Source organism: Lasiodiplodia theobromae (assembly GCF_012971845.1).
Source record: "Lasiodiplodia theobromae strain AM2As chromosome Unknown scaffold_38, whole genome shotgun sequence".
NCBI classification, from domain to species: domain Eukaryota; kingdom Fungi; phylum Ascomycota; class Dothideomycetes; order Botryosphaeriales; family Botryosphaeriaceae; genus Lasiodiplodia; species Lasiodiplodia theobromae.
This window is the reverse complement of record NW_023336517.1, coordinates 288,490-309,824: the sequence shown is the minus strand read 5'-3', so window position 1 is coordinate 309,824 and position 21,335 is coordinate 288,490. Positions and strand designations below refer to the sequence as shown.

Here is a 21,335-nt window from a genome sequence, read left to right as displayed (position 1 = left end):
CCTTCAGAGAAGAGGTTTGGGTAGTGCCTGCAGGAGACAAAAATCTTCAGAGTGGCTGCCACAGGGCCTCTAGCGGTATCTGTGAGGAATTCTCCCAAGTAGTCTCTTTCCTGGTCGTCGCATTCGTCGAGGGCATCAATAAATATGATGATGGGCCGTACGGCGGATGCTCCGCGAAGGCCTATCTTCAGGAACGAATAAAGCCATCCTAATTCCCACGTAGGATGACGACCCATTTCTTCGCATTTTTTCCAAAAGCTCAGCCAACACATGGAGAAATTTTCAAGTAGCTGGTAAGCGAGGGATCGTACCAAACCGAGGGCAGACTTTTGGATTTCGGAACCTCGACCGTGGAAGAAATGCGTGAATACAACATGTCTCGACGTGCTTTTATTCATCTTTTCGACGGCGTAGTTTGTGAGCGTGGATTTGCCAGATCCTGGATGACCTTCCAACCAAAGCAATCCATTGCTTCCCATGAGCCATGCCCTATAAAATTGATGTCGCAAGAGCCATTCGCAAGTGTGGTCTTGAGCGGGCATGATTTGGTCTTGTCTAGAAGTCCTTCCAGGAAAATCTAAGGATGACAAACGAACTGGAGAAAGTCAGCGAAAATTGTCATCCTAGGCCGCATTGAAGAATTATGTAGAAAGCACTCACATTTCTGCTCATCAGTTAGATACATGTGACGTTTCCCTGGTTTTAAGATGTTATCAAAATGATTCTATCTCAAATGGTTTGAAGACTAACCGTCCAGGAAAGACTGAAGACGCGGCAGAACGTGGTCTATGTATACAGGGTCACTACGGCTGCGGAACTTCACAAGTTCCGAGTGATCTCGATTAATCGGTTGAACGAAGTGGTCATCCTTCTCCCAGGGGCGCCCGTTGGTTGCTGAGAATCTGTCTACCAATTTGGTAGCTGGCCCAGACATCTCCCATTTGCCATCAGCTCTTTTGACAGCAGTCTTAGATGTACATGTCTCATAATAGGAGATTATCTCCAAATCATGGAAGATGAATCCTGATCGGGCGCTGTTGAATGCTTCCGACCATTGCTTGGCTTGCCGTCGGAGGTCCGTAGTGTCGGGACCAAGTGAGCGGAGGAAGCTTTCGTTTGCTTGTCCCTCGACCATGGGAACTAGGGATTTGATGTCCATTCCATTATTGGGTGTCCCAAAGAAAAGTATAGCTTTTATCGATTTCAAGAGAGCTTTGTCATCCTCCTTTGGATTGGTAGACATTTGACACAAGGCCTGGAAGAAGTCAGTATTCGAAAAGACTAGCTCATGCATAATTAATCACACCTCTTTAACGATTAAGCCACCAAGGCTGTGGGCTAAAAGTATGAGGGGCCTCATCAAGCCGCTCTGCGCTCAGTTAGCCAAATAAAAGCCGGTATACGTCAACCATATGGATGTAGGTACCTTTAAATTCTCCCTCAACAATGACTTGAGGGCATCCTTGAAAGCCATCCCAAGATCTTCGAGGCTCTGAAAAGAAGTACTGGCTTGCAGCCCTGTGTCGTATCCGTAGATGAACACTCGGGAATCTGGTACGGAAACGGGAAGATCATCACGAAGCCACATGAAGTCCCCGCCTCTGCGCTTGAATGACCCGAAAGCATGGCCACCCAGCCCAGACAAGGCGATAAAGCTGAAATTGTTAACAGTTTTCCGATCAAACCACAGGAGTTCATACCTGCAGATATACTCCGGGCTCGTCCCGGAGTGCAGAGGCGTAAATCCGTGGAAATGAGTATCGAGATACAAGGAGAGTCCCTCAGCCGTATCGTCAAACTCTTGAAGCGATGGGCTGATTTGAGAGATCTTTGCCGGTATCCGTGAGAAATTCAACGTTGCGACAAGTGCCTGCCTCACAGGGTGATCGGTGAGCGACTTGACGATTATCGTCGCATCGGGCGTTACGCCGAACGCCTTCCGGACGAGATGCTCAACCCTTGTTTCGTCGATCTGTGACTTGTCCCAGTCGCGCTTTCCCAGTATGTGTAGCCTAAATACCGTCTCGCTGGAGAGGTTGTGTCTACCTCTCAGCTGGTCGGCTGCACGAGGCTGGGAGTCAGCTGAAGACGGTGGCAACTCGGAGCCGAAATAGCCATAGCCAGTACTGCTGCTGGCCATGCCTATCAGGAGTTGGTCGGGCCCCAGAAGCAACAAGAGGTGCGCGTATCCGGCGTGAAGAGGGTTAGGCGGTGATGGAAAAGATGATGGAGGCTGACGCTGAACTCGTTCGGCTGCCAGTGTCGGCGAGGTCAGCTGATGCAGCCACCCCTGTAGGCACTCACGAATGAGGCTGCTCCTCAGATCTTTCTTGTACTACAGCTGCATACATTTGTTTCATTGGCCAATCCGCACGTGACAATGGGGCCCTTTTGCTTCCGGACCGATCTAGTCGCGTAGTAGAGATATTGGCCTACAGAAGCAAATTTGTCCATCGAGGATAGAAACGGCCTATATGATTACAAAACCACGTTTCTCAATCTCATTTTGCGCTCCCATATGCCAATAGCTTCACCGTTCATGATGCAATCGACATAGCATTCCCCGACAAGTGTGCATATCTCTCCGAACTGTTGCAAATCGGAAAATTAAATCAAAGGTATGAAGATATCATTTCATTTCCGCGAAGCAGCTGGGCCATATTCAAATTACCGCCCACGGGAAACGAAAAGCACAGGCAAGCCTTTACTCCTGTGAAATTCTTTGTAGCTACTTGCTTTTCATTTTGTCCGTGACGAAGAATTGCAATCATTCGTCTTTTCTAGACGATTTTCGAGAGGAAATGAAGTGGGAAAAAGAGGATTTTTATCCTGTATCAAACAGATTGAATACTCACGCAAATACCATAGGTAGTTGTCTGTAGTGAAGGTCCTTCGATATCCACCCTAGTAGTATAGCTACGAGGAAATATTTCATCGAAACCCATCTCAGTTTGAAAATATCCTTTCAAATCGATGTTACTGGATTTGTGCTGAAGATGTTGCGATTATTATCTTGGCTATCTACGTCATCGAAATTGTCTTAGTCGTGTGAGTCGTCTGAGTCGTCACTCCCGTGGAAAATATCCATATCACCGCCCGGCCAGAATTTCCAGCCTTAAATCTCATAAGATGCAGTATTGAATCAGGGACACGAAATTTATATTGTATAAGTAGAGTGTATTAATAATAAAAAGTAGTTTTGAGTACGGAGATAGCTCTTGTGGCTACTATTGCCGAGCGGACCCTGTTGACTTATCGAAATTACAACTTTAAGCAGCGTCGTCCTGTGCTATAGGCTGTTCCTCATCCAATTGAACATGACGGCTCTACACGAGAAGTTTGTTTTAGATATAAAGTCTGCATCTGCATGTGCAAGATTCCTTAGTTAAGTGACGTCATGTGTATTTGCTCTTCTATAGCGCCGTTAAACGGTAGAAGGGCAGAATTAGCCACCATGCTCAGCTCCACCACATCTCTTCTTAAGGGTAAGAGTTAGGGAGAGTAATCTGCTAGCACGACACATTGTTGGTCAGTCAATATTACGAAGTTGGAGTGGCGTCGGATAGTTTGGAGCTAATGTAGTGTGTTTGAATTTCTTCTAGACTAATCGCCCGTTTGCACTAAGCTTCTCACATGCTAGCGACTCCACGACTCGCCCCAGATATCTCTACTTTGTATTATTTGGTATAGTGTCGTAGATATTAGAAGACTGAATATGTAGGTGGAATAAGGATTATACACACATGCCTTTATCTATTCTTATTTTTCAATTGTTTCTCGGAACATGGGTCTATCGGCTGTGAGAAGCTTTGTAATAGAGCTTAACCTTTGTTAGTGTACCAGCTCCTCCTTTGCAAAAACTTGATTTAAGGCATACACGGAAACTCGTAATTCGTTTTCATTCGCGTACCTACCCCCCTTCTCGTAACGCCACCTGCGGCTACATTAGAAGAGTGATAGTGGTGATGTGGAGAAGAGGTCGCCGGCCTGATATAACGAAGCGCCAGACAATATATCACGGCACTTACTGCTCAAGATGATTAGTTCAGCCTTTGCTGTAAGCCTACGTCGACCTGCGCTCTCGCAAACAAGTAATCTACTTCCTGAACCATGCATACAGCCCTCCTCATCGCTTCGCTTCTGTTCCAAGCAACGTTCACCACCTCCGCAGCCCGCGGACCCCGCCTAAACCCCCTCCAAGGCGCCGGCTCCATCGCCAACTTCGGGAGCAAGCTAAGCAACAACCGCAAACCCACATCCATCTCAGCGCCATCTCTCAGCATCCCCTCCGGCTCGTCACCCATCACACCGCCGCCCCAAACCGCAGCCTCCTCCATCCTCGCCGCACCATCCTCGGCCTGGGATCCCGCAGGCAAGGACCTCGCGGAAGAGCTGTCCGATCTTTTCCTCGGCAGCGACTCCTCCTCCTCCTCCTCATCCTCTTCCGCGGCCGCATCATCAGGCGCCAACACGGCATCCTGCGACGACCTCTGCACCACCTGCGCCTCCGCCCTCGAAACCTTCTCCCTCTGCGCCAGCGTCAGCGGCGACGCGTTCGTCTCCGGCGACGCTGACGAGGTCGCGACGTGCCTGTGCAACGACTGGATCGCCGACGTGCAGACGTATTCGTGGGTCGGCCCGCAGTTCGACGCGCCGTATGCGTCGTGCGTGCAGCACGTGCGGACGGAGGCGGGGGTGGCTAGTGATGTCGTGAGTTCCTGGTCGGCGATGGATGGGTTTTGTTCGAAGGTGTCGGCGTCGTGGTGGGCGCAGCGCGCGATGATGCAGACGACGATGCCGGTGGAGACGGCGGGGTCGACGACGATGGCGCCGACGAGTAAGGGGAGTGGGGGGTTGGAGGTTGAGGGTGCGCTTGTAAGTGGAGTCTTTGAAACGTTGGAATAACGTCGCGGGCTAATGGAGCAAAGCTTTGGGCGGCGGTCTCGATCGCCCTGATCTGGCCAGTCTTATACAATTTCTAGCATTCCCTACAATATGATGGCTACGAAAGTGAATACGACCTATCGCTTGCAGGTCGGGTGGCAAGTTCCACCTGATTTACAGGCCCTACAATGCCATCCGTTGTCCCAACACGGTCAGGGGCAAGTGACGTCCATTCCTCCTATGAAGTCTGCAGCGCAGACAGCACTACTCCCTAGAACCTGATAGCAGTCTTGGAAGTAAAGTATTTGTATGGAAGGGTGTCTGCTGAGGCAATGTCACGTGATTTAAATACACTGCCGTTTATAATCATGCTCTATCTTGTATGTTAGTATAATCAAGCAACTTACCTATTCTAAACTCTCACTTCCGCCCAATCCTCAGCAGTTTCTTAGTCTACAATGGCTTTAGCCTCTCTGGACCCACTTGCTGTCGGTTAATATTTCCCGCAATCACAGCATTACTGACGTATTATCATTGGCCCCCACGAATATAGCGGTGAAAACTTGTTTCGATCCTAGCTATATTATCTTCTGCGCTCGCTCACGTCAACTTGCTCCCCCAGCCCCCATACAACTCGAACTTCTTCATTATTATTTATTCATCGCCTTTCGTGATTCTTGCTAATCTGGTCGAGAACCTCGGCCAGGGCTACCTTTTACTTCAAGAACACAAAACAAGGGAGACATCAACTGCGCCAATCAGCCCATGGTGACGAAGCCATATCAGAGGAAATGAGAAACACACTCGAAGAGGACCAGATCCTTTGCCCAACTTCCAATGAGCTCAAGCTGGCTGAGAACAGCACCCAACGTCAAAACTCCGTCCCACATGCGGCACCAGCAGCGGTTCCAGAGTGGTTGATTCCTATTTCTCCAACTGCGAATCTCAATGCTGCTTGCAACGAGTGCCAAGATCGAATGCTACGTGTAGCTTCAGCCGGCATAATCGATTTCTTTACCATCGAGGAAGAGTCCAACTGCACCATTTGTTGTATGCTCCGTGCCAAAGCGGATGGTACGGCAATATGGAGCTGTATCGACATGCGTCAAACGCCAGAGGAGGACGCGATTCGCGTGAAGAAATTCGCTGTAGTCGTACAGAACAGACCACGCGGCATGAGGAGTCATTATGCCATTCGCCCTCTTCAGGACGAAGTCGCGCACCTCAGTATCCATTCCAAAGATCAAGAAGCCGTGCACCCACGGGAAATTAACTTTGGAAATTTGAAGGCCAAACTGTCTTGCTGCTTGGCAGATCATGGGACGCATTGCAACACCAGGGAGAAATCGTCCATTCAAGGCTTGCACGTAATCAACTGCAAGACCCGGATGATTGAACTGGCCGAGGATCAAACGGAATATGTCGCTCTAAGTTATGTCTGGGGGAAGTATGGCGTATCCGAGAACGCTGCCATTCTCAACGAAGCCGACGCATTCGCCCAACCCCAGCCTGCCAACAAGAAAACATTCCCGAGAGAGCTACCCCGCAAACTGGACCTCACCATCGAAGATGCAATTCAAGTAACTTTGGAAATGGGATTTTCCTTCCTCTGGGTCGACAAATATTGCATCGATGAAAACAACCCCGCGGAGAAAAAACGGCACATCCGCAATATGGACTCCATTTACCAGGATGCCGCCTTCACAATCATCGCCGCAGCCGGAGACGACGCCGACTACGGCCTTCCGGGCGTGAGCACGCGCCCTCGGACCTCGCGGACGAGCTGCAGGGTCGAAAACTTCCTCGTTCTCAGCGGCGGCCTCCACAACAACAACGGCGGCACGGAGACGACGGAGTACCGGCCCAACCAGACCGACGTCCTATCGCAGTCCAAGTGGAACTCCAGAGCGTGGACGTACCAAGAAGGCTTGCTCTCGCGGAGGTGCCTCGTTTTCACCGACGAACAGGCATCCTTCGCGTGCCGGCTGATGATGGTCGCGGACGGATCGGAGACGCGGCCGACCCCGGGCTTCTCATTGGAGAAGCAGCTGCACTCGGGCTTCCTGTGGCAGGAAATCGCTGCTGTTGGAATCGGGGGTCGTCCTGCGGAGATCGCGTCCCGGATCTATGAGTATAGCCAGAGGCAGTTGACGCGGCCTGAAGACATCCTCAATGCTTTTTCGGGGATCTTGAGAGCTTTTGAGAAGATGGATCCGCCGACGTATCATTTATGGGGTGTGCCCATTCTTTCTTCAGCTCGAGGTTCCGACGACGAGGGAAGTCGCCGTACCGATGTCAACAGACCATTGTGCGATGGATTTCTTCGCGGCCTGTTGTGGAAAGCGGACAGCCCTTGCGTGCGTCGTGCCGGGTTCCCGAGCTGGTCTTGGGCTGGATTCAGTGCGACCAAGGTCGTTCTTCTGGGCCTGAATCTGGAAGTGAATGTGGAAGACAAAGGGACCGACGGCGAACCCGTCCGCCTCTACGTGGAATTGATGGATGAAACCATACGATCCTGGGCTGAGACCGAAAAACGGAGATACTTGAGATATGCTCCTTGCTCACCCTCTCGATTCCTGTGGTTGGACGCATGGACAATACAAATAAAGATAAGAGTACAGAAGGCCAAATATCCCTCTTTGGGAGGGGTAGATCGACTATTCGCTTCCTATGTGGATGACTCAAGTCGAGGGGTAGAAGTTGAGGGCTACGACGGGAACTTTCTAGACTTTGTTAAAAGTCAAGTTCGTAAACAACGTATCTTCACAAGTGTCATTTTAGGATCTCTTAGTTGGAGCGTCCTATATGCCATAGTAATCTGGAAGGTCGAAGGGATTGCCGAACGCGCGGGAATTTTCCGCGTTGACAAACTATGGGAAAGTAAGAAGATACCGATGGAGAGATTGGAGCGGCAGTTGACCAGACTGGGTTAATTTACTCGCTGGCAAAGAGTAGCCAATCTCAATTTTGTTGGATTCAAACCGAGTAAACAAGTTGATGTCGATCCAATGATACGCCGAATAAGTATATACCAATTCTGTGAAATCAAGGAAAGTGGACGAAGTTGTTCTATGTTGTTTACTACGTCCAGGTTTTAGCTTTAACTGCCCGAAAATGAAAATATCAAGTTTTGTATCAAATCTGAGATGAGACAATATTCGAAAAGTGAAAAAAAAAGGTCTCGTGGGTAGCTGAAGCGGACGTCCGGACGGGGATGTAGATTGCGTATGTGATATTTTGTATATAGCAATGAACTCGCGTTGTGCCTCGGAGGTGAGCAAAAGCAATGAAAAATGAAAATTGAACGCGTAATGAAGAGAAGCAGTAGTAAGGTTGTACAAAGAGCAACTATTAATACAAACGAAAGACCTGAGGAAAAGTTTTCTGGGACGCCAATGCCTCTCCATGCATGATCCCCGTGATGTGGCACTGTCCAACTAGTCGGTAGGAATCAGTATGCATTCCGCTCCTTCTCAAAAGAAATGGTACGTCTCCGCCATTGAAAATGCAAACTGAATCTCCAATTTTCGCTGTGCTCGGCACCATACCGCGGAGACCTTTTTCAGTAGTCACCCACAGCCTTGCGTTACCAACCACAACGTAGCACCCCAAGCCACAGGCAGCTAGCGGCTGCCTAAAGCCGACTTGGGCGAACGACACTTTCCCTCCATTCGGATGGGTAGTGGAGGAGGATCATATCACGTGTTTCACTCACGTGATCTACGCAACAACTGCTGCGGTGGGCCTTAGCTGGGCGTGGCAGCTGTCACTACTCATATCCCCGGCCCTCAGTGATAGCTACTCACCATCAATGACGTCACAAGACTTACTGCTCATAGATAGTCCGCCTGTACATTTTACTTCGTCCCCGGCAGTCGGCAGTCGGCAATTGATGGCGACGTTCGTGCTCCATGGATATTGCGGGTCTGTATTATGCCGGCCTCCGGAACACCAATTTTATTTACTTAGTTTAACTTCCCTCTGGACTCCGACCGGAACATCAATGAGATGAGCATCAAGCATTTAAAACAGCTTCAGCTCCCAACTCTAGCTGTCCCTTCAACCCACCTTACCAGACACCTTCCACCATGGCGCCCCCCACCACCACCACCAAAACAACCGTCACCTTCCTCACCACCGGCACCGTCCGCATAAAACAAACCATGTACACCCAACCCGCCACGCGCTCCGTCCTCCTCCGCCGCCTCAACAACTTCCTCTCCAACACCTGGACGCACCCGCTCCCCATCGGCGTCTTCCTCATCCACCACCCGTCCGGCCCCTTCCTCTTCGACACGGGCGAATCCCCCTGCTGCAACGACCCGGGCTACTTCCCCGCGTGGAACATCCCGACGCGCACGTGGACGCAGACGGACATCACGCCCGCCGACGGCATCGTCTCGCAGCTGCGCAAGCACGGCGTCGAGCCGAGTGAGCTGCAGGGAGTGGTGCTGAGCCACCTGCATCGCGACCATGCGGGCGGCTTGGAAGAGTTGGCAAGGGTGGCGCCGGATGTGCCGATCTATGTGAGCGAGGAGCACTGGAAGGCGTTTGGGATGTACCCGTTTCACGCGAGCATGGAGGGCTGCGCGCCGGAGCATTGGCCGGAGGGGTTTGCGCCAAGGCTGCTGGAGGTGAAGGAGCACCGTGTGGGCCCGTGGGAGAGGTCGTGTCCGCTGACGGAGGATGGGAAGGTCGTGGTGGTTGATACGCCGGGGCATGTGCCGGGGCATGTGTCGATGGTGGTGCGGGGGGATAATGAGGATGGGAGCACGACGGCGTATTTTTTGACGGGCGACGCGACGTATGGGATTGAGTTGCTGGAGGCGGAGGAGGTTGATGGGGTGAATGATGATCCTCTTCGTGCTCTGGCGAGTGTGAGGTTGATCAAGGAGTTTGCAAGGCAGGAAGATGTTGTGGTGTTGCCGAGTCATGATGTCGAGACGCCGCGGCTGCTGGCGGAAAGGGTATTGTATAAGCCAAAAAACAGAGAAGGAGAAGCGAAAATGTAGAGTGGAAATCAACACTGTCAGACATCATCATTACTCATGTTCATTGCCGCGTGTATTTGCCGTGTTTTATGCTTTTTCTCAACACCAAGTATTATGTACTGTTTTATCTCACCACAGTAACATCACTCACTCATGATACTTGGTGAGATCATTCAAAACAAGTCGTGTATATAAACAGGTAGTTTTACTGCTGCACCATGAGAATAGCAGTGTTCAATTCAATTCATTTGCACTGTTCATCAAACACGTAAACGATTTATTGTTTGCAATCTTGGCCTTTCTCCTCCTATGTGTCACATTTGTGTTCAGCATGATCTACAACTTCGCCACTTCTCCCCACTTCTCCCACACCACGATCGCTTTCGTCGGCGTGCCGTCCTATTGTCGACCTCATTAGCCATCCAGTCACTTTATTATGGATTCTGAATGCGTACCGGAAGCAGAAATTCCTGCACTGGCCTCAAGACCAACAGAGTCTTTCCACCGCTCTGCTTCACCTCCCACTGCCGCACCTGCGGCTTCCCGACCCAGCTAGGATCGAGGGCAATTTCCACGTCCGTGCTGAGAAGACTCTTCCCGTTCTCTTCGTATACGCGGTACGGGCCGCAGTACGTTGTCATCGGCCGCGCGACGCCGGCGATGTCTTGTTCGGACGCTAGAAACCAGGTCGGAGAAGCCCAGCCTTCGAACGCTTCCGGGTTGGTCAGTGTGCAGCTCATGTAGCCGTCGGATTTAAACATGATGCGGCCGAGCGGCGAGGTTCCAAGGGGATGGAAGATGGGCTGGCTGCTGGCATCGCTGGTGAGGTGGAGAGCGAAGGACTTGAGCGTCCAGGTGCCGATCAGTTGGCTGTTGTCAGACATGGTTAATATTGTAGTGGAGGATCAGTTTGAGTGTGCAAAGCAACTTTCTCATGATGTTCTTTGAAGCTTTTGTATACCCAAAAGAGTAGCTGTCCTCGGTAAATCATTTTTCGGCAGTCGGCATTACTCCACCTCAATGCTCGGCAAACGGGAAATGAAGGTTGCGCAATCGGAGGTTTGAATCGTCCCGAGCCTCCACAAATGGCATTGCATCGACGCCGACCGGATAGACTTTCGACCGTGGTGTAGTCTACTCAAAGGGGTATCACGGTGCAATTGATGCGGCCGGTCTTGAACTTTAAAGAATATAGATTGCACTATAATCCAAGTTGAGACTCACAAAGTCAAACATTCGTCTTGTGATCATTGAAGTTTAAGCTAAAATCCCTCCGTCGAACATGTCCAAGCTCGTCGTCGTCGTTGGAGCCACCGGTGGTCAAGGCGGAGGAGTGGTGTCGGCATTCCTCGAGGACCCCACGTTCAAAGTCCGCGGCATCACCAGAAATGTCGACAGCAGCAAGGCCAAAGGACTCACTGCAAGGGGGGTTGAGATGGTCCAAGCAGACATCAACGACCAAGCCAGCCTCGACCGAGCTTTCCAAGGCGCCCACATCATCTTCGCCGTCACCGATTACTACGAACATTTCTTCAAGCACGGCAAGGATGTTGCCATGGAGACCGAAACACAATACGGCACGAACCTGGCCAAAGCTGCGGCCAAGGTCCCAACGCTCGAGCGGTACATCTGGAGCACGCTGCCCCTGACTAGCGCCCTCTCGCAGGGCAAGGCCGTCGTGCCGCACTTCGAAGGAAAAGGCCGCGTCGACGCTTTCATCAAGCACAACCTGCCCGAGCTCTACAAGAAAACAGTGTTCTGCATCTTCACCATCTTTGCGGAAAACCTGACCGCGTACCCGATTTTCAAGCCTGTGTGGCTGGTAGGTGTTCTCTGATGTCCTCTACCTCTTGCCGAGAAGAAACTTACTAAGAACATACAACAGGAGTCGGCGCAGAAATGGATCCAGTTCTACCCAACAAGCCCCGACGCTCCGTACGCGTCCGTGGGCGACCACCGCACGAACACAGGCGTCTTCGTCCGATCGATTGTCCGCAACCCTCCTCCCCAGCTGGGAACATACGTAAAGTGTGGTGTTGAAGAGTTGACTCTCGAGTCGATGCTGGCGCTCTGGGGTCGTGCCAGTGGAAAGGCGCCCACCCCTGGATCCACGAAGGTCGTGCAGGTCTCGGTCAAACAGTATGTGGAGTTGTTCGGGGCGATGGGAGAAGAGCAGGCCAGCCAGTGGGTTTTCTTCGAGTGGATGAAGGAGGCTGGGGTTAGCACGATTCCTGGAGTGACGATGATGGACGTGCAGGAGCTGATGTCGGATGAGGAGAAGCGGAAGCTGGTTGGCACGGAGCAGGCGTTGCGGGGGATGGATTGGACGGATTTTTAGTTGGGCTAAGGTTTCGGCGACTGGACTTACTATACAAATGCGAATGAATCAGTGATCCAGGTTTAAGCACACATGGTGCCGGGAGATCTGCACGGGGGTAATGAGCCGTCGGCGTTCGGCAATGGGCCGCCTTCGGCACTCGGCACTCCCTCGGCTGCGGACCTCTGCGGAAAGTCTCTTTGGCCGTGCTCGTCATCTTCGACGACCATCTGAGAGTGCCTTCGCCGAAATAGCCCCCAAGACGCATCGGCGACGAGACCCACATCAACCTGAGTGTACTACCGAGGATGCCTGTCAGCCACACAGACAACAGGAACAGAGCTCGAGTGGTCTGCACCATCTGTCATGAGCGCAAGGTAAGCTTATTGAGCATGCTACTGCCACGGTCTCACATCGATAGGTCCGGTGCGACCTGCAGCAACAGCCCAGCGGAAGTTGTAGAAACTGCCAGAAAACGGGAGCACAATGCCGGTATGTGAAGACTAGCTTGTAGACCCTGCAGATTAGCGCTCACGATCCACGTGGAGGCTCCACATCGGCTCCCGGCGACGAAGAGTGGATGCAAGACGATCAAGCACGGGGATCCAAGCCGAAGTGGCACATGATCCCGTTGAGCCCTTACCAGCCAGCGCCCAAGCCTTGGTGTCACCCGAGGAATCTCTTCCTCCCAGTGAAATCCAGAGTGGCTACATCGGGGATCGCTCGGTCCTAGCCTACCCTCCTACTCCCACACAAATCCATCCAAATGATGGCCTCATACCCGGCGAGGCGGATCTGTCTCTCAGCTCCACCAAAGCGCGGGAGCCCCCACCAAGAGTCGTCGCAGAAGCACTAGTCGATTTCTTCTTCCACGAACTTAGCCCCTTCATGCCGGTAGTAGACCGCGGAGAGCTAGAGCTCCGCGACGCACCACTGCTGCTTCGGCAATCGGTCTACTTCGCCGGCAGCATGATGCGGAGATCAACAGCAGGCCACCACTCAGCCCCCTCGACGCAGGCTCTGTACATCAAGGTCAAGACTTTACTTTTTCTAGATATGGAAAAGGATCCGCTAGTGGTTCTCCGCGCCGTGGCCCTGCTCGGCAGCTGGAGCTCGCACCCACCGCAGGCCATCAGCCTCGAGTGCCCGTGGCAGTGGAACGGCACGGCCATCCGGCTCGCGCTGCAGCTGGGGCTGCACCGGGAAGCCACCTACACCGACAGCGAGAGGCACAAGCGGAGCCGCCGCGTTATGTGGTTTCTTTTCGTAAGTGCTTTCCTCGCCGACAACCATCCGGCTAGCCAATCAACTGAAACCTCCCCCTTTCCAGAACAACGAGACGTTGCAATCAATCTGCTATGCCCGCCCGTCCATGCTGCGGCTGCAAGACCTAGACATCCGGCATCTTGAACCCAATGACTTCCCCGAAGGGGACAGCATCTCGGCTATGGTGTTTTGCGCCATGACACGTCTCTGCACCGAACTCAGCCACATCGAGGCCCTCAGCGCCCAGCGCCGCCCGGCCGCCCCCGCCGATATCCTGGCCCGTGTCTCGGCACTGCGCGCCTGGATCGCCGCGCTACCGCCAGCCCTCCGCCTGTTCGACGAGCATGACAACCGGCGGCGTCGCCCGTGGAGCCGTCTCGTTGCCGAATGCCACATCTTCTACTTCGTCGCCGTCATCCTAGTCTGCCTGCTACCCGGGCCACACCGGCAATCACTGACCTTCTGCACGGCGTCGATAGTTGCGTCGTCCTGCATCGCGCGGCTGTACGAGGAGATTCTGTGCCACGAGGAAGTGCATTGTCTGTTGCCTATCCACGGCTGGACCACGCTCCTCGCCGCAGTGCCGCAAATCTACTGCGGCGTCAAATACCCAAACCTGGCCTCCGTATGCGCCGAGGAGCTAGACATCAGCGCTGCTGTGCTGGAACAGATGCGGGATAAGTACGAGTCCGCGGCCGTCGTGCTGACGAAGGTCGATGCTCTGCGGCGGACGGACGCGGCAGCGGCAGCGGGGTGGCTGAATCAGCCGCTGTCGTCTTCATCCTCGTCGCCGCCGAGGGCCAATGGTAGCAGCAGCAGCAACCAAACAGGGGGGGACCAATCCTGGCGTGAAACGGAAGGGCTTGCGGATGCTGTAGCCGGACTCTTCCCGTTCCCCAGCCATCTGTCGCCGAAGATGGGGCTGCTGCCGCTGCCTTTCGGCTCCTCGGCTGCGTCGGCTGTTGCGGTCGACATCACGATGATGGGGGCGGCGGAATTGCCTTCTCCTGTAGCCATGCCGTTTGACCCAGGCGAGATCACTTGGCCGCTGGACTTGTCGGCTTTCTCACTGGCTAATTTGGACAGTCTATTCCCGTCTGAGATGGCGGTGGAAAGCGGAGACGCGGGGTTGAGTGGAGTAGACGGTGCTCTGCACACGGCTATCTGAAGGTTCGGCAGTCGGCAATTCCCCAGACTCGACCAACATCACAAACGTCCATGTACACTATATCATCCTGTGAAATTCTTCTCACAAGCTAGGGAGAAATGAAAAACGACTCATGCCGATGTTGGAACAGGGAACCATGGCACAAGCACGACTGATCCAGCTATCCCAGCACCTGCAGCCGCCGCACCCCGCGGGAGGCCCCTACACCGTCAACGACTCCCCCCTCGGCACTCCCCGTCCCGTCCGCATCGTCGTCATCGGCGCCGGCGCGAGCGGCATCAACGTGCTGCGGACGCTGCGCCTGCAGCTCCCCGCCGGCTCGTGGACGGCTGTGGCGTACGAGAAGAACCCGCGCGTCGGCGGCACGTGGTTCGAGAATCGGTATCCGGGCTGTCGGTACGTAACTAATATTTGTTTTTACTAAAGCAAAGCCTTTTGCGAAAATATACAGAAAGGCTCTTCTCATTTCCCGACCCCCCTTAGATGCGATATCCCCGCCCATAACTACCAGTTCTCGTGGAAGCCGAACCCCAGCTGGAGCGCCTTCTTCGCGCCTGCCGAGGAGATTGAGGAGTATCTCGAAGAGGCGTGGAAGGAGGAGGCGGCGAGGAATGAAGCCGCGGCTATGCGGACGGAGTGCCAGGTCACGCGCGCGGAGTGGAGGGAGCGGGAGGCGAAGTGGGTTGTTACGGTGCGGGACATGAAGACGGGTGAGGTCTTTGATGATTGCGCTGATTTTCTGCTCAATGCGTCTGGGATCCTGAAGTAAGGCTTGCTTTCTATTCTTTTCCAGTCCGTGCTGACAGGGGTTCTCTGCAGCAATTGGAAGTGGCCAGACATTCCAGGCCTTCAGGATTTTCAGGGAGAAGTTGTGCACAGTGCAAACTGGCCGGCAGACTTCTCCTGTTCTGGAAAGACGGTGGCTGTCATCGGAAACGGGTCGTCGGGGGTGCAGATTGTGGGTGCTATTCTTCCGCGTAAGTCTTTGCCCTACTTCCAGATCTTATTGGGTCCAGAACGTCACTGAACTTCTTTGGCACGGAAGAGGTCAAAAGCCTTGTCCATGTCGCGCGGTCGCCCGTCTGGATAGCTCCTCCCCGCTTACAAGTGTTGGCAACAACCAAGGCTGCCGGGATCCTGAACCAAATCGAGCTGGATGAGCACGCGAACTTCACTCCCCGACAGATCCAGAAATTCAAGTCCGACCCCGCCTTCTACCAAAAATTCGTCAACGCCATCGAGCAAGAAATAAACACCAACTTCCCAATCGTACGTCCATCCAAGCCACCCCCCTCCCCTCCCTTCATCCCCACACCATCTCACCAAACACCCCCCCAGTACCTCAAAGACACCCCCATCCAAGCCCTCGCCTTCGACAAACTCAAATCCTACATAACCACCTCCCTCAACCACGACGCCCGCCTGTGCGCCGCCCTCATCCCCTCCTTCCCCGTCGGCTGCCGCCGCATGGTGCCCGACTCCGGCTACCTCGCCGCCCTGACGCACGCAAAGACGCGCGTCGTGACGGACGACCCCATCGCCCGCGTCGTGCCCGCCGGCATCCAGCTCGCATCGGGCGAGACGGTCCCGCTCGACGCCATCGTCTGCGCTACGGGGTTCGACGTCTCGTTCCGCCCGCGCTTCCCGCTCGTCGGCCGCGGCGGCGTCAATCTGCAGGATGTCTGGGGCGGAGGAGGAGGAGAAGGCAGCAGGAGGCCCCGCGCGTACATGTCGTGCGGCGTGGAGGGGATGCCGAATTATTTCAGTGAGTGAGCGCCGGGCGCCCCCCGTCGAGAGAGGAGGAGACAGACGCTGACCACCACGCGCCCGCGATCAACAAAAACAGCCTTCCTCGGCCCCAACGCCCCCATCGGCCACGGCAGCGTCTTCACGCTGACCGAACACATCGCGGCGTACATCACGCGCATCATCCAGAAGTGCCAAACCGAAGGCATCGCGGCGATCGAGCCGTCTGCCCGCGCCGTAGCCGAGCTGGGCGCGCACATCGACGCCTTCATGCCGCGGACGGCGTGGGCGGGGTCGTGTCGGTCGTGGTATAAAGGAGGGACGGCGGATGGGCCGGTCACCGCGCTGCATCCCGGTAGTAGGCTGCACTTTTTCCGGATGCTAAGGGGGTTTAGGGGGGAGGATTGGGTGTATACGTATGAGGGGTGGATGAAGGGGAATCGGTTTGGGTATTTGGGGAATGGGTTTGCGGTGGAGGAGGTGGAGGAGGTGGAGGGGTGATGAGATGCGGTGGTTGGGTGGGTGGTGCTACATGCTGGGGCTGGATGATCATGAGAGCCCGTAGCAATGGTGTTGTTACATAAGTCCGCCTGATTACTGATTCTCCAACCATCAAACCTCCTCTTTCCTCCCTTCTGGCTAAGTTTCGGGTCGCGTAGAGGCGGGTTGATCAGGTGGCAGGTCGATCTACGGACCCACCCACCGCAACGTCGGCCCGGGAAGAGCGAATTGCTTGATTCAGGAACACTGCCAATCGCGCACTGCATGTTGTATGTACATCGGGTGTGATAGCAGATCAGCGCGGGGATTTATTTCTCCAGCGGCGGGTACACTTCGGTCTATGCGCGTCAAGATGGGGAGTAATGACCCGAGTTCGTATTTTGGGATCTCTGGTTGGACGGACATGCTTCTTACATGTTGCGCATTGCTAGAGATTAAACAAGGTCTATGCATCAGTACCGCCTCTCCGCCAAGCCCCAAGAAAGGTCGGGGTTGGCACAGAGATAAGCTTAGCCAACTCATGAGCTTAAAACCCCACAGCATGGTCTCGATACCCAAATGGGTAGATTCCGTTTGGGGAATCCGCGGTAATACATCCCATTCCATTTTAACCAGATGACGATCCAATCTCTCTTCAAACGCTCATTGGTGTAATGCAAGTTATGGAAGCGGTAAGGTGAACGACGTGCAGGTGTACACCGAGAAATAACCGGCATGGTTGGGACTCCTACTCTTTTGGGCAATTCAGTAAGGTGATGTGAGTCGGCCACCGCCTCATCGCGAGGCAAAATTCAGTGACAATGTTGCACTCCCGAAGTTACTGCGATATGCAACCTTGTTGTCACTCGTAAATCATGCTTTGAGGCATCCGGTAGTCTGGAACCGCGGTTGATGGACTGTGTTTGTTTCCTGCTTGGATGAGGGGTCTTCCGACCGCTTGACTCGATCATCAATATTGACAGCCTGAGATGGGAAAGTAGAGGATAAATGACGGAACTGTAGCTGCGGGGTGATTCCACAGCAGTTGCCGAACAGGTTCCAGGTCTCACGACGGCTGTCGACATGATGATGCAATTGATGTGAAGGCAGAGGATAAAACGACACCGAGCCCCGAGGAGTTTGTTCCATCGTCGCCAAAGGTCGCCCTTATTCAAGCCACGAAACCAAGTTGCAGATAGGACGGGGTCCAATCACAAACATGCACTCGCTCGCGCTGTTTCTTGGCGTTGGTGCACTCTTGGCAGGCCCAACGCAAGTAAATCTCTCTCCCCTGACCCTCTCAGCTGTTCGGCTCTCGGTCGACCTTTCGTTGTCACTTACTGAAACGATCCCTTCAGGCCGAGGACAAATCCAGCCCATCCGACGAACTGTGGGGTGCCTATTCACCACCATTCTATCCTTCACCATGGATGGACGGTTCAGGAGACTGGGGCGATGCCTACGCCAAAGCCCAAGCCTTCGTGAAGCAGCTCACCCTCCTCGAGAAGGTCAACCTCACAACCGGCGTCGGGTAAGCATCATTTGCTCAAACTCTCCCGACATAACTAATCGCTAACTCTCTTCCCCTTAGATGGAAAGGTGAGGGTTGCGTGGGCAACACGGGGTCCATTCCACGTCTAGGGTTCCAGGGAATCTGTTTCCAAGACGGACCGCTCGGCGTCCGGTTTGGTAAACGCACACGACTACACAAGCCCGTTGCACTTGCTGACGTCTTTGAACTGCAGGTGATTACGTTTCCACGTTTCCTGCCGGCGGCACCGTCGCCGCGTCTTTCGATCGCGAGCTGTGGTATGAAAGGGGGCGGCGGGTCGCATTGGAGCAGAGTGATAAAGGCGTTGATGTCCAGTAAGGCGGTCCATTCTTGGTGTATAATTCGGGAGAAGGTGGCTAATGGCTCCAAGGCTCGGTCCCGCGATAGGTCCTCTCGGACGCCACCCTGCCAGCGGTCGGGTCTGGGAAGGTGAGTTCCCGCTTGCCTTGTCTCCTGCTGTCGCACTTCGAGATCTAACGCATAGACAAAAGGGTTCAGTCCCGATCCATACTTGAGCGGCGTGGCTGTAGCGGAAACGATCAAGGGGATGCAAGATGCAGGCGTCATCGCGGTGACGAAACATTTCATCGGCAACGAGCAAGAGAATTTCCGGCAGGCGCCCGAGGCCCTGAGTTACGGCTTTAACGTCTCGGAGTCGCTCAGCTCGAACATCGACGACACAACTCTCCACGAGCTGTACCTCTGGTAAGCCGGCTTGCATGGTCGTATCAGACATGATTGACTGACAATAACAGGCCCTTTGCCGATGCAGTGCGCGCAGGGACCGGATCAGTCATGTGTTCGTACACGCAAGTCAACAATTCCTACGGCTGCCAGAACTCGTACGTCATGAACGGTATTCTCAAAACCGAGCTGGGGTTCCAAGGCTTCGTGGTAACCGACTGGTCTGGGCAACATTCAGGCGTGAGTAGCGCTCTTGCGGGCCTCGATGTCGCTATGCCGGGCGACACGGACTTCGGTTCAGGCTACGCCTTCTGGGGGCCGAACCTGACGCTCGCTGTTGTGAACGGATCGATTCCAGAATGGCGCGTCGACGACATGGCAACTCGCCTGATGGCCGCCTTCTACTACGTCGGCCGAGACAAGCTACAGCGCCCGGTCAACTTCAACTCCTGGTCGAAGGATACGTATGGGTGGAAGAACGCGATCTCGGACAAGAACTGGGGGCTCATCAACCAACACATCGATGTGCGGCGAGACAACACTGCTTTCATCCGCGACGCAGCGGCTCGTTCTGTAGTCCTGCTCAAGAACGAGGGAGCGCTGCCCCTCTCTGGACATGAGAGATTCACAGCCGTGTTCGGCAGCGACGCAGACGATTCTCCGCTTGGACCGAACGCGTGTGATGATCGCGGCTGCGACGAAGGCACCCTGGCATCAGGCTGGGGATCCGGAACTTCAGACTTCCCATTCCTCGTCTCCCCTCTCACAGCGATCCAGAACGAAGTGGTCAGCAAGAACGGCGGCCTCATCCAGTCCGTCACGGACGACTACGCGTACGAACAGGTGACCGCCCTAGCCGCTCGTGCCAGCCACTGCCTCACCTTCGTCAACGCCGACGCAGGCGAGGGCTACATCTCCGTTGACGGCAACCACGGCGACCGCAACAACCTCACGCTCTGGCACGACGGCAACACCCTCATCGACACAGTCGCCTCCTCCTGTAACAACACCATCGTCGTCATCCACGGCCCCAGCGCCGTGCAAGTCGACACCTTCGCCGACCATCCCAACGTCACCGCCATCCTCTGGGCCGGGTTTCCAGGCGAACAATCCGGCAACTCCATCGCCGACGTCCTCTACGGCCGCGTCAACCCGGCCGGCCGCACGCCGTTCACATGGGCGCGCGACGTCACCGTCGACTACGGCACCGACATCCTCTACTACCCCAACAACAACGCGACCGGCGTCCCGCAACAAGACTTCACCGAAGGCATCTTCATCGACTACCGTCACTTCGACGCCGCCAACATCACGCCCGTGTACGAGTTCGGCCACGGCCTCTCCTACACCACCTTCGCCTACGCCAACCTGAGCATCACCAAGCACACCGACGCCCCGCCGTACGCCCCCAACAACCGCAGCATCGCCGACGGCGCGCCGCCGCTCGTCCTCGGCAACCACAGCACCAACCTCGACGACTACCTCTTCCCGACCGACGGTTCCGTCGTCCGCGTCCCCGGCTACATCTACCCCTGGCTCAACGACACTGACGCCTCCGCCGCCACCGCTGCGGCCACGACGAACAGCTCGTCCCCCACGCCTCAGCCGCCCGCACCTGCCGGTGGCGCACCAGGCGGCAACCCGCGTCTCTGGGACGTGCTGTTCACCGTGCGGGCCACCGTGACGAACACTGGCGGCGTGGCCGGCGACGAGGTGGCGCAGCTGTATGTCTCGCTGGGCGGTGAGCGCAATGCGCCGAAGGTGCTGCGCGGGTTCGAGCGGCTGGCGGACATACAGCCGGGGGAGAGCGTCGAGTTCAAGGCGGAGTTGACGCGGAGAGATGTGAGTAATTGGGATGCTGGAGCGCAGGATTGGGTGGTTACGGCGGACGAGAAGAGGGTGTTTGTGGGGCCTAGTTCGAGGGTTGTGGGGGTGGAGGGGGTGTTGGATTTGTAGGAGGGATGAGGGATGGGGAATGAGGTGGGGTCGAGTCTCGACAACGTTGCTGTGTTGAAGTGTTTAACGAGGGTGTGGTTCTCTCGGAGGTTCGAACGCAAACGTCACGATTCATCTGCTTCACTTAAATAAAACGCCTTGGATGATAGTGTGAACTCGCACTTTTGTTCAGCTGGTATGTAGATACTCTAATGAGCGTCCTATTGTGCCATGAACGAGCATTGCCTCCATCCAAATTCAGTTGCATGCCGTCAAGGCCATTCGATCAAGAAGCTATGGTTGATACCCAAT

The 21,335-nt window shown here is 54.5% G+C and overlaps 8 protein-coding genes across 8 annotated transcripts; 7 read left to right on the top strand and 1 right to left on the bottom strand.

Annotated features, from left to right (window-relative positions):
* Positions 1 to 4,110: 4,110 nt before the first annotated feature.
* LTHEOB_10415 (uncharacterized protein) lies at positions 4,111 to 4,982 on the top strand (the record flags this gene model as incomplete). Its single annotated transcript, XM_035507058.1, has 2 exons — positions 4,111 to 4,875; positions 4,929 to 4,982. 2 exons carry the CDS (start codon positions 4,111 to 4,113, stop codon positions 4,980 to 4,982), a joined length of 819 nt encoding a protein of 272 aa, XP_035367952.1.
* A 1,290-nt stretch (positions 4,983 to 6,272) lies between these two features.
* LTHEOB_10414 (uncharacterized protein) lies at positions 6,273 to 7,314 on the top strand (the record flags this gene model as incomplete). Its single annotated transcript, XM_035507057.1, has 2 exons — positions 6,273 to 7,105; positions 7,296 to 7,314. The coding sequence occupies 2 exons, from the start codon at positions 6,273 to 6,275 to the stop codon at positions 7,312 to 7,314; spliced, it is 852 nt and encodes a 283-aa protein (XP_035367951.1).
* Positions 7,315 to 8,972: 1,658 nt separating this feature from the next.
* LTHEOB_10413 (Metallo-beta-lactamase) lies at positions 8,973 to 9,896 on the top strand (the record flags this gene model as incomplete). The annotated part of the gene is made up of 1 exon (XM_035507056.1): positions 8,973 to 9,896. The coding sequence occupies one exon, from the start codon at positions 8,973 to 8,975 to the stop codon at positions 9,894 to 9,896; it is 924 nt and encodes a 307-aa protein (XP_035367950.1).
* A 315-nt stretch (positions 9,897 to 10,211) lies between these two features.
* Positions 10,212 to 10,759, bottom strand: LTHEOB_10412 (uncharacterized protein; the record flags this gene model as incomplete). Its single annotated transcript, XM_035507055.1, has 2 exons — positions 10,212 to 10,274; positions 10,331 to 10,759. The coding sequence occupies 2 exons, from the start codon at positions 10,757 to 10,759 to the stop codon at positions 10,212 to 10,214; spliced, it is 492 nt and encodes a 163-aa protein (XP_035367949.1).
* A 398-nt stretch (positions 10,760 to 11,157) lies between these two features.
* Positions 11,158 to 12,213, top strand: LTHEOB_10411 (uncharacterized protein; the record flags this gene model as incomplete). The annotated part of the gene is made up of 2 exons (XM_035507054.1): positions 11,158 to 11,697; positions 11,761 to 12,213. 2 exons carry the CDS (start codon positions 11,158 to 11,160, stop codon positions 12,211 to 12,213), a joined length of 993 nt encoding a protein of 330 aa, XP_035367948.1.
* An 867-nt stretch (positions 12,214 to 13,080) lies between these two features.
* LTHEOB_10410 (uncharacterized protein) lies at positions 13,081 to 14,626 on the top strand (the record flags this gene model as incomplete). The annotated part of the gene is made up of 2 exons (XM_035507053.1): positions 13,081 to 13,458; positions 13,523 to 14,626. 2 exons carry the CDS (start codon positions 13,081 to 13,083, stop codon positions 14,624 to 14,626), a joined length of 1,482 nt encoding a protein of 493 aa, XP_035367947.1.
* Positions 14,627 to 14,762: 136 nt separating this feature from the next.
* On the top strand, positions 14,763 to 16,873 carry LTHEOB_10409 (Phenylacetone monooxygenase protein; the record flags this gene model as incomplete). The annotated part of the gene is made up of 6 exons (XM_035507051.1): positions 14,763 to 15,022; positions 15,110 to 15,391; positions 15,446 to 15,603; positions 15,672 to 15,895; positions 15,965 to 16,391; positions 16,473 to 16,873. The coding sequence occupies 6 exons, from the start codon at positions 14,763 to 14,765 to the stop codon at positions 16,871 to 16,873; spliced, it is 1,752 nt and encodes a 583-aa protein (XP_035367946.1).
* A 1,409-nt stretch (positions 16,874 to 18,282) lies between these two features.
* On the top strand, positions 18,283 to 21,044 carry LTHEOB_10408 (Beta-glucosidase; the record flags this gene model as incomplete). Its single annotated transcript, XM_035507050.1, has 6 exons — positions 18,283 to 18,383; positions 18,444 to 18,541; positions 18,598 to 18,718; positions 18,775 to 18,833; positions 18,896 to 19,109; positions 19,160 to 21,044. The coding sequence occupies 6 exons, from the start codon at positions 18,283 to 18,285 to the stop codon at positions 21,042 to 21,044; spliced, it is 2,478 nt and encodes an 825-aa protein (XP_035367945.1).
* Positions 21,045 to 21,335: the final 291 nt, after the last annotated feature.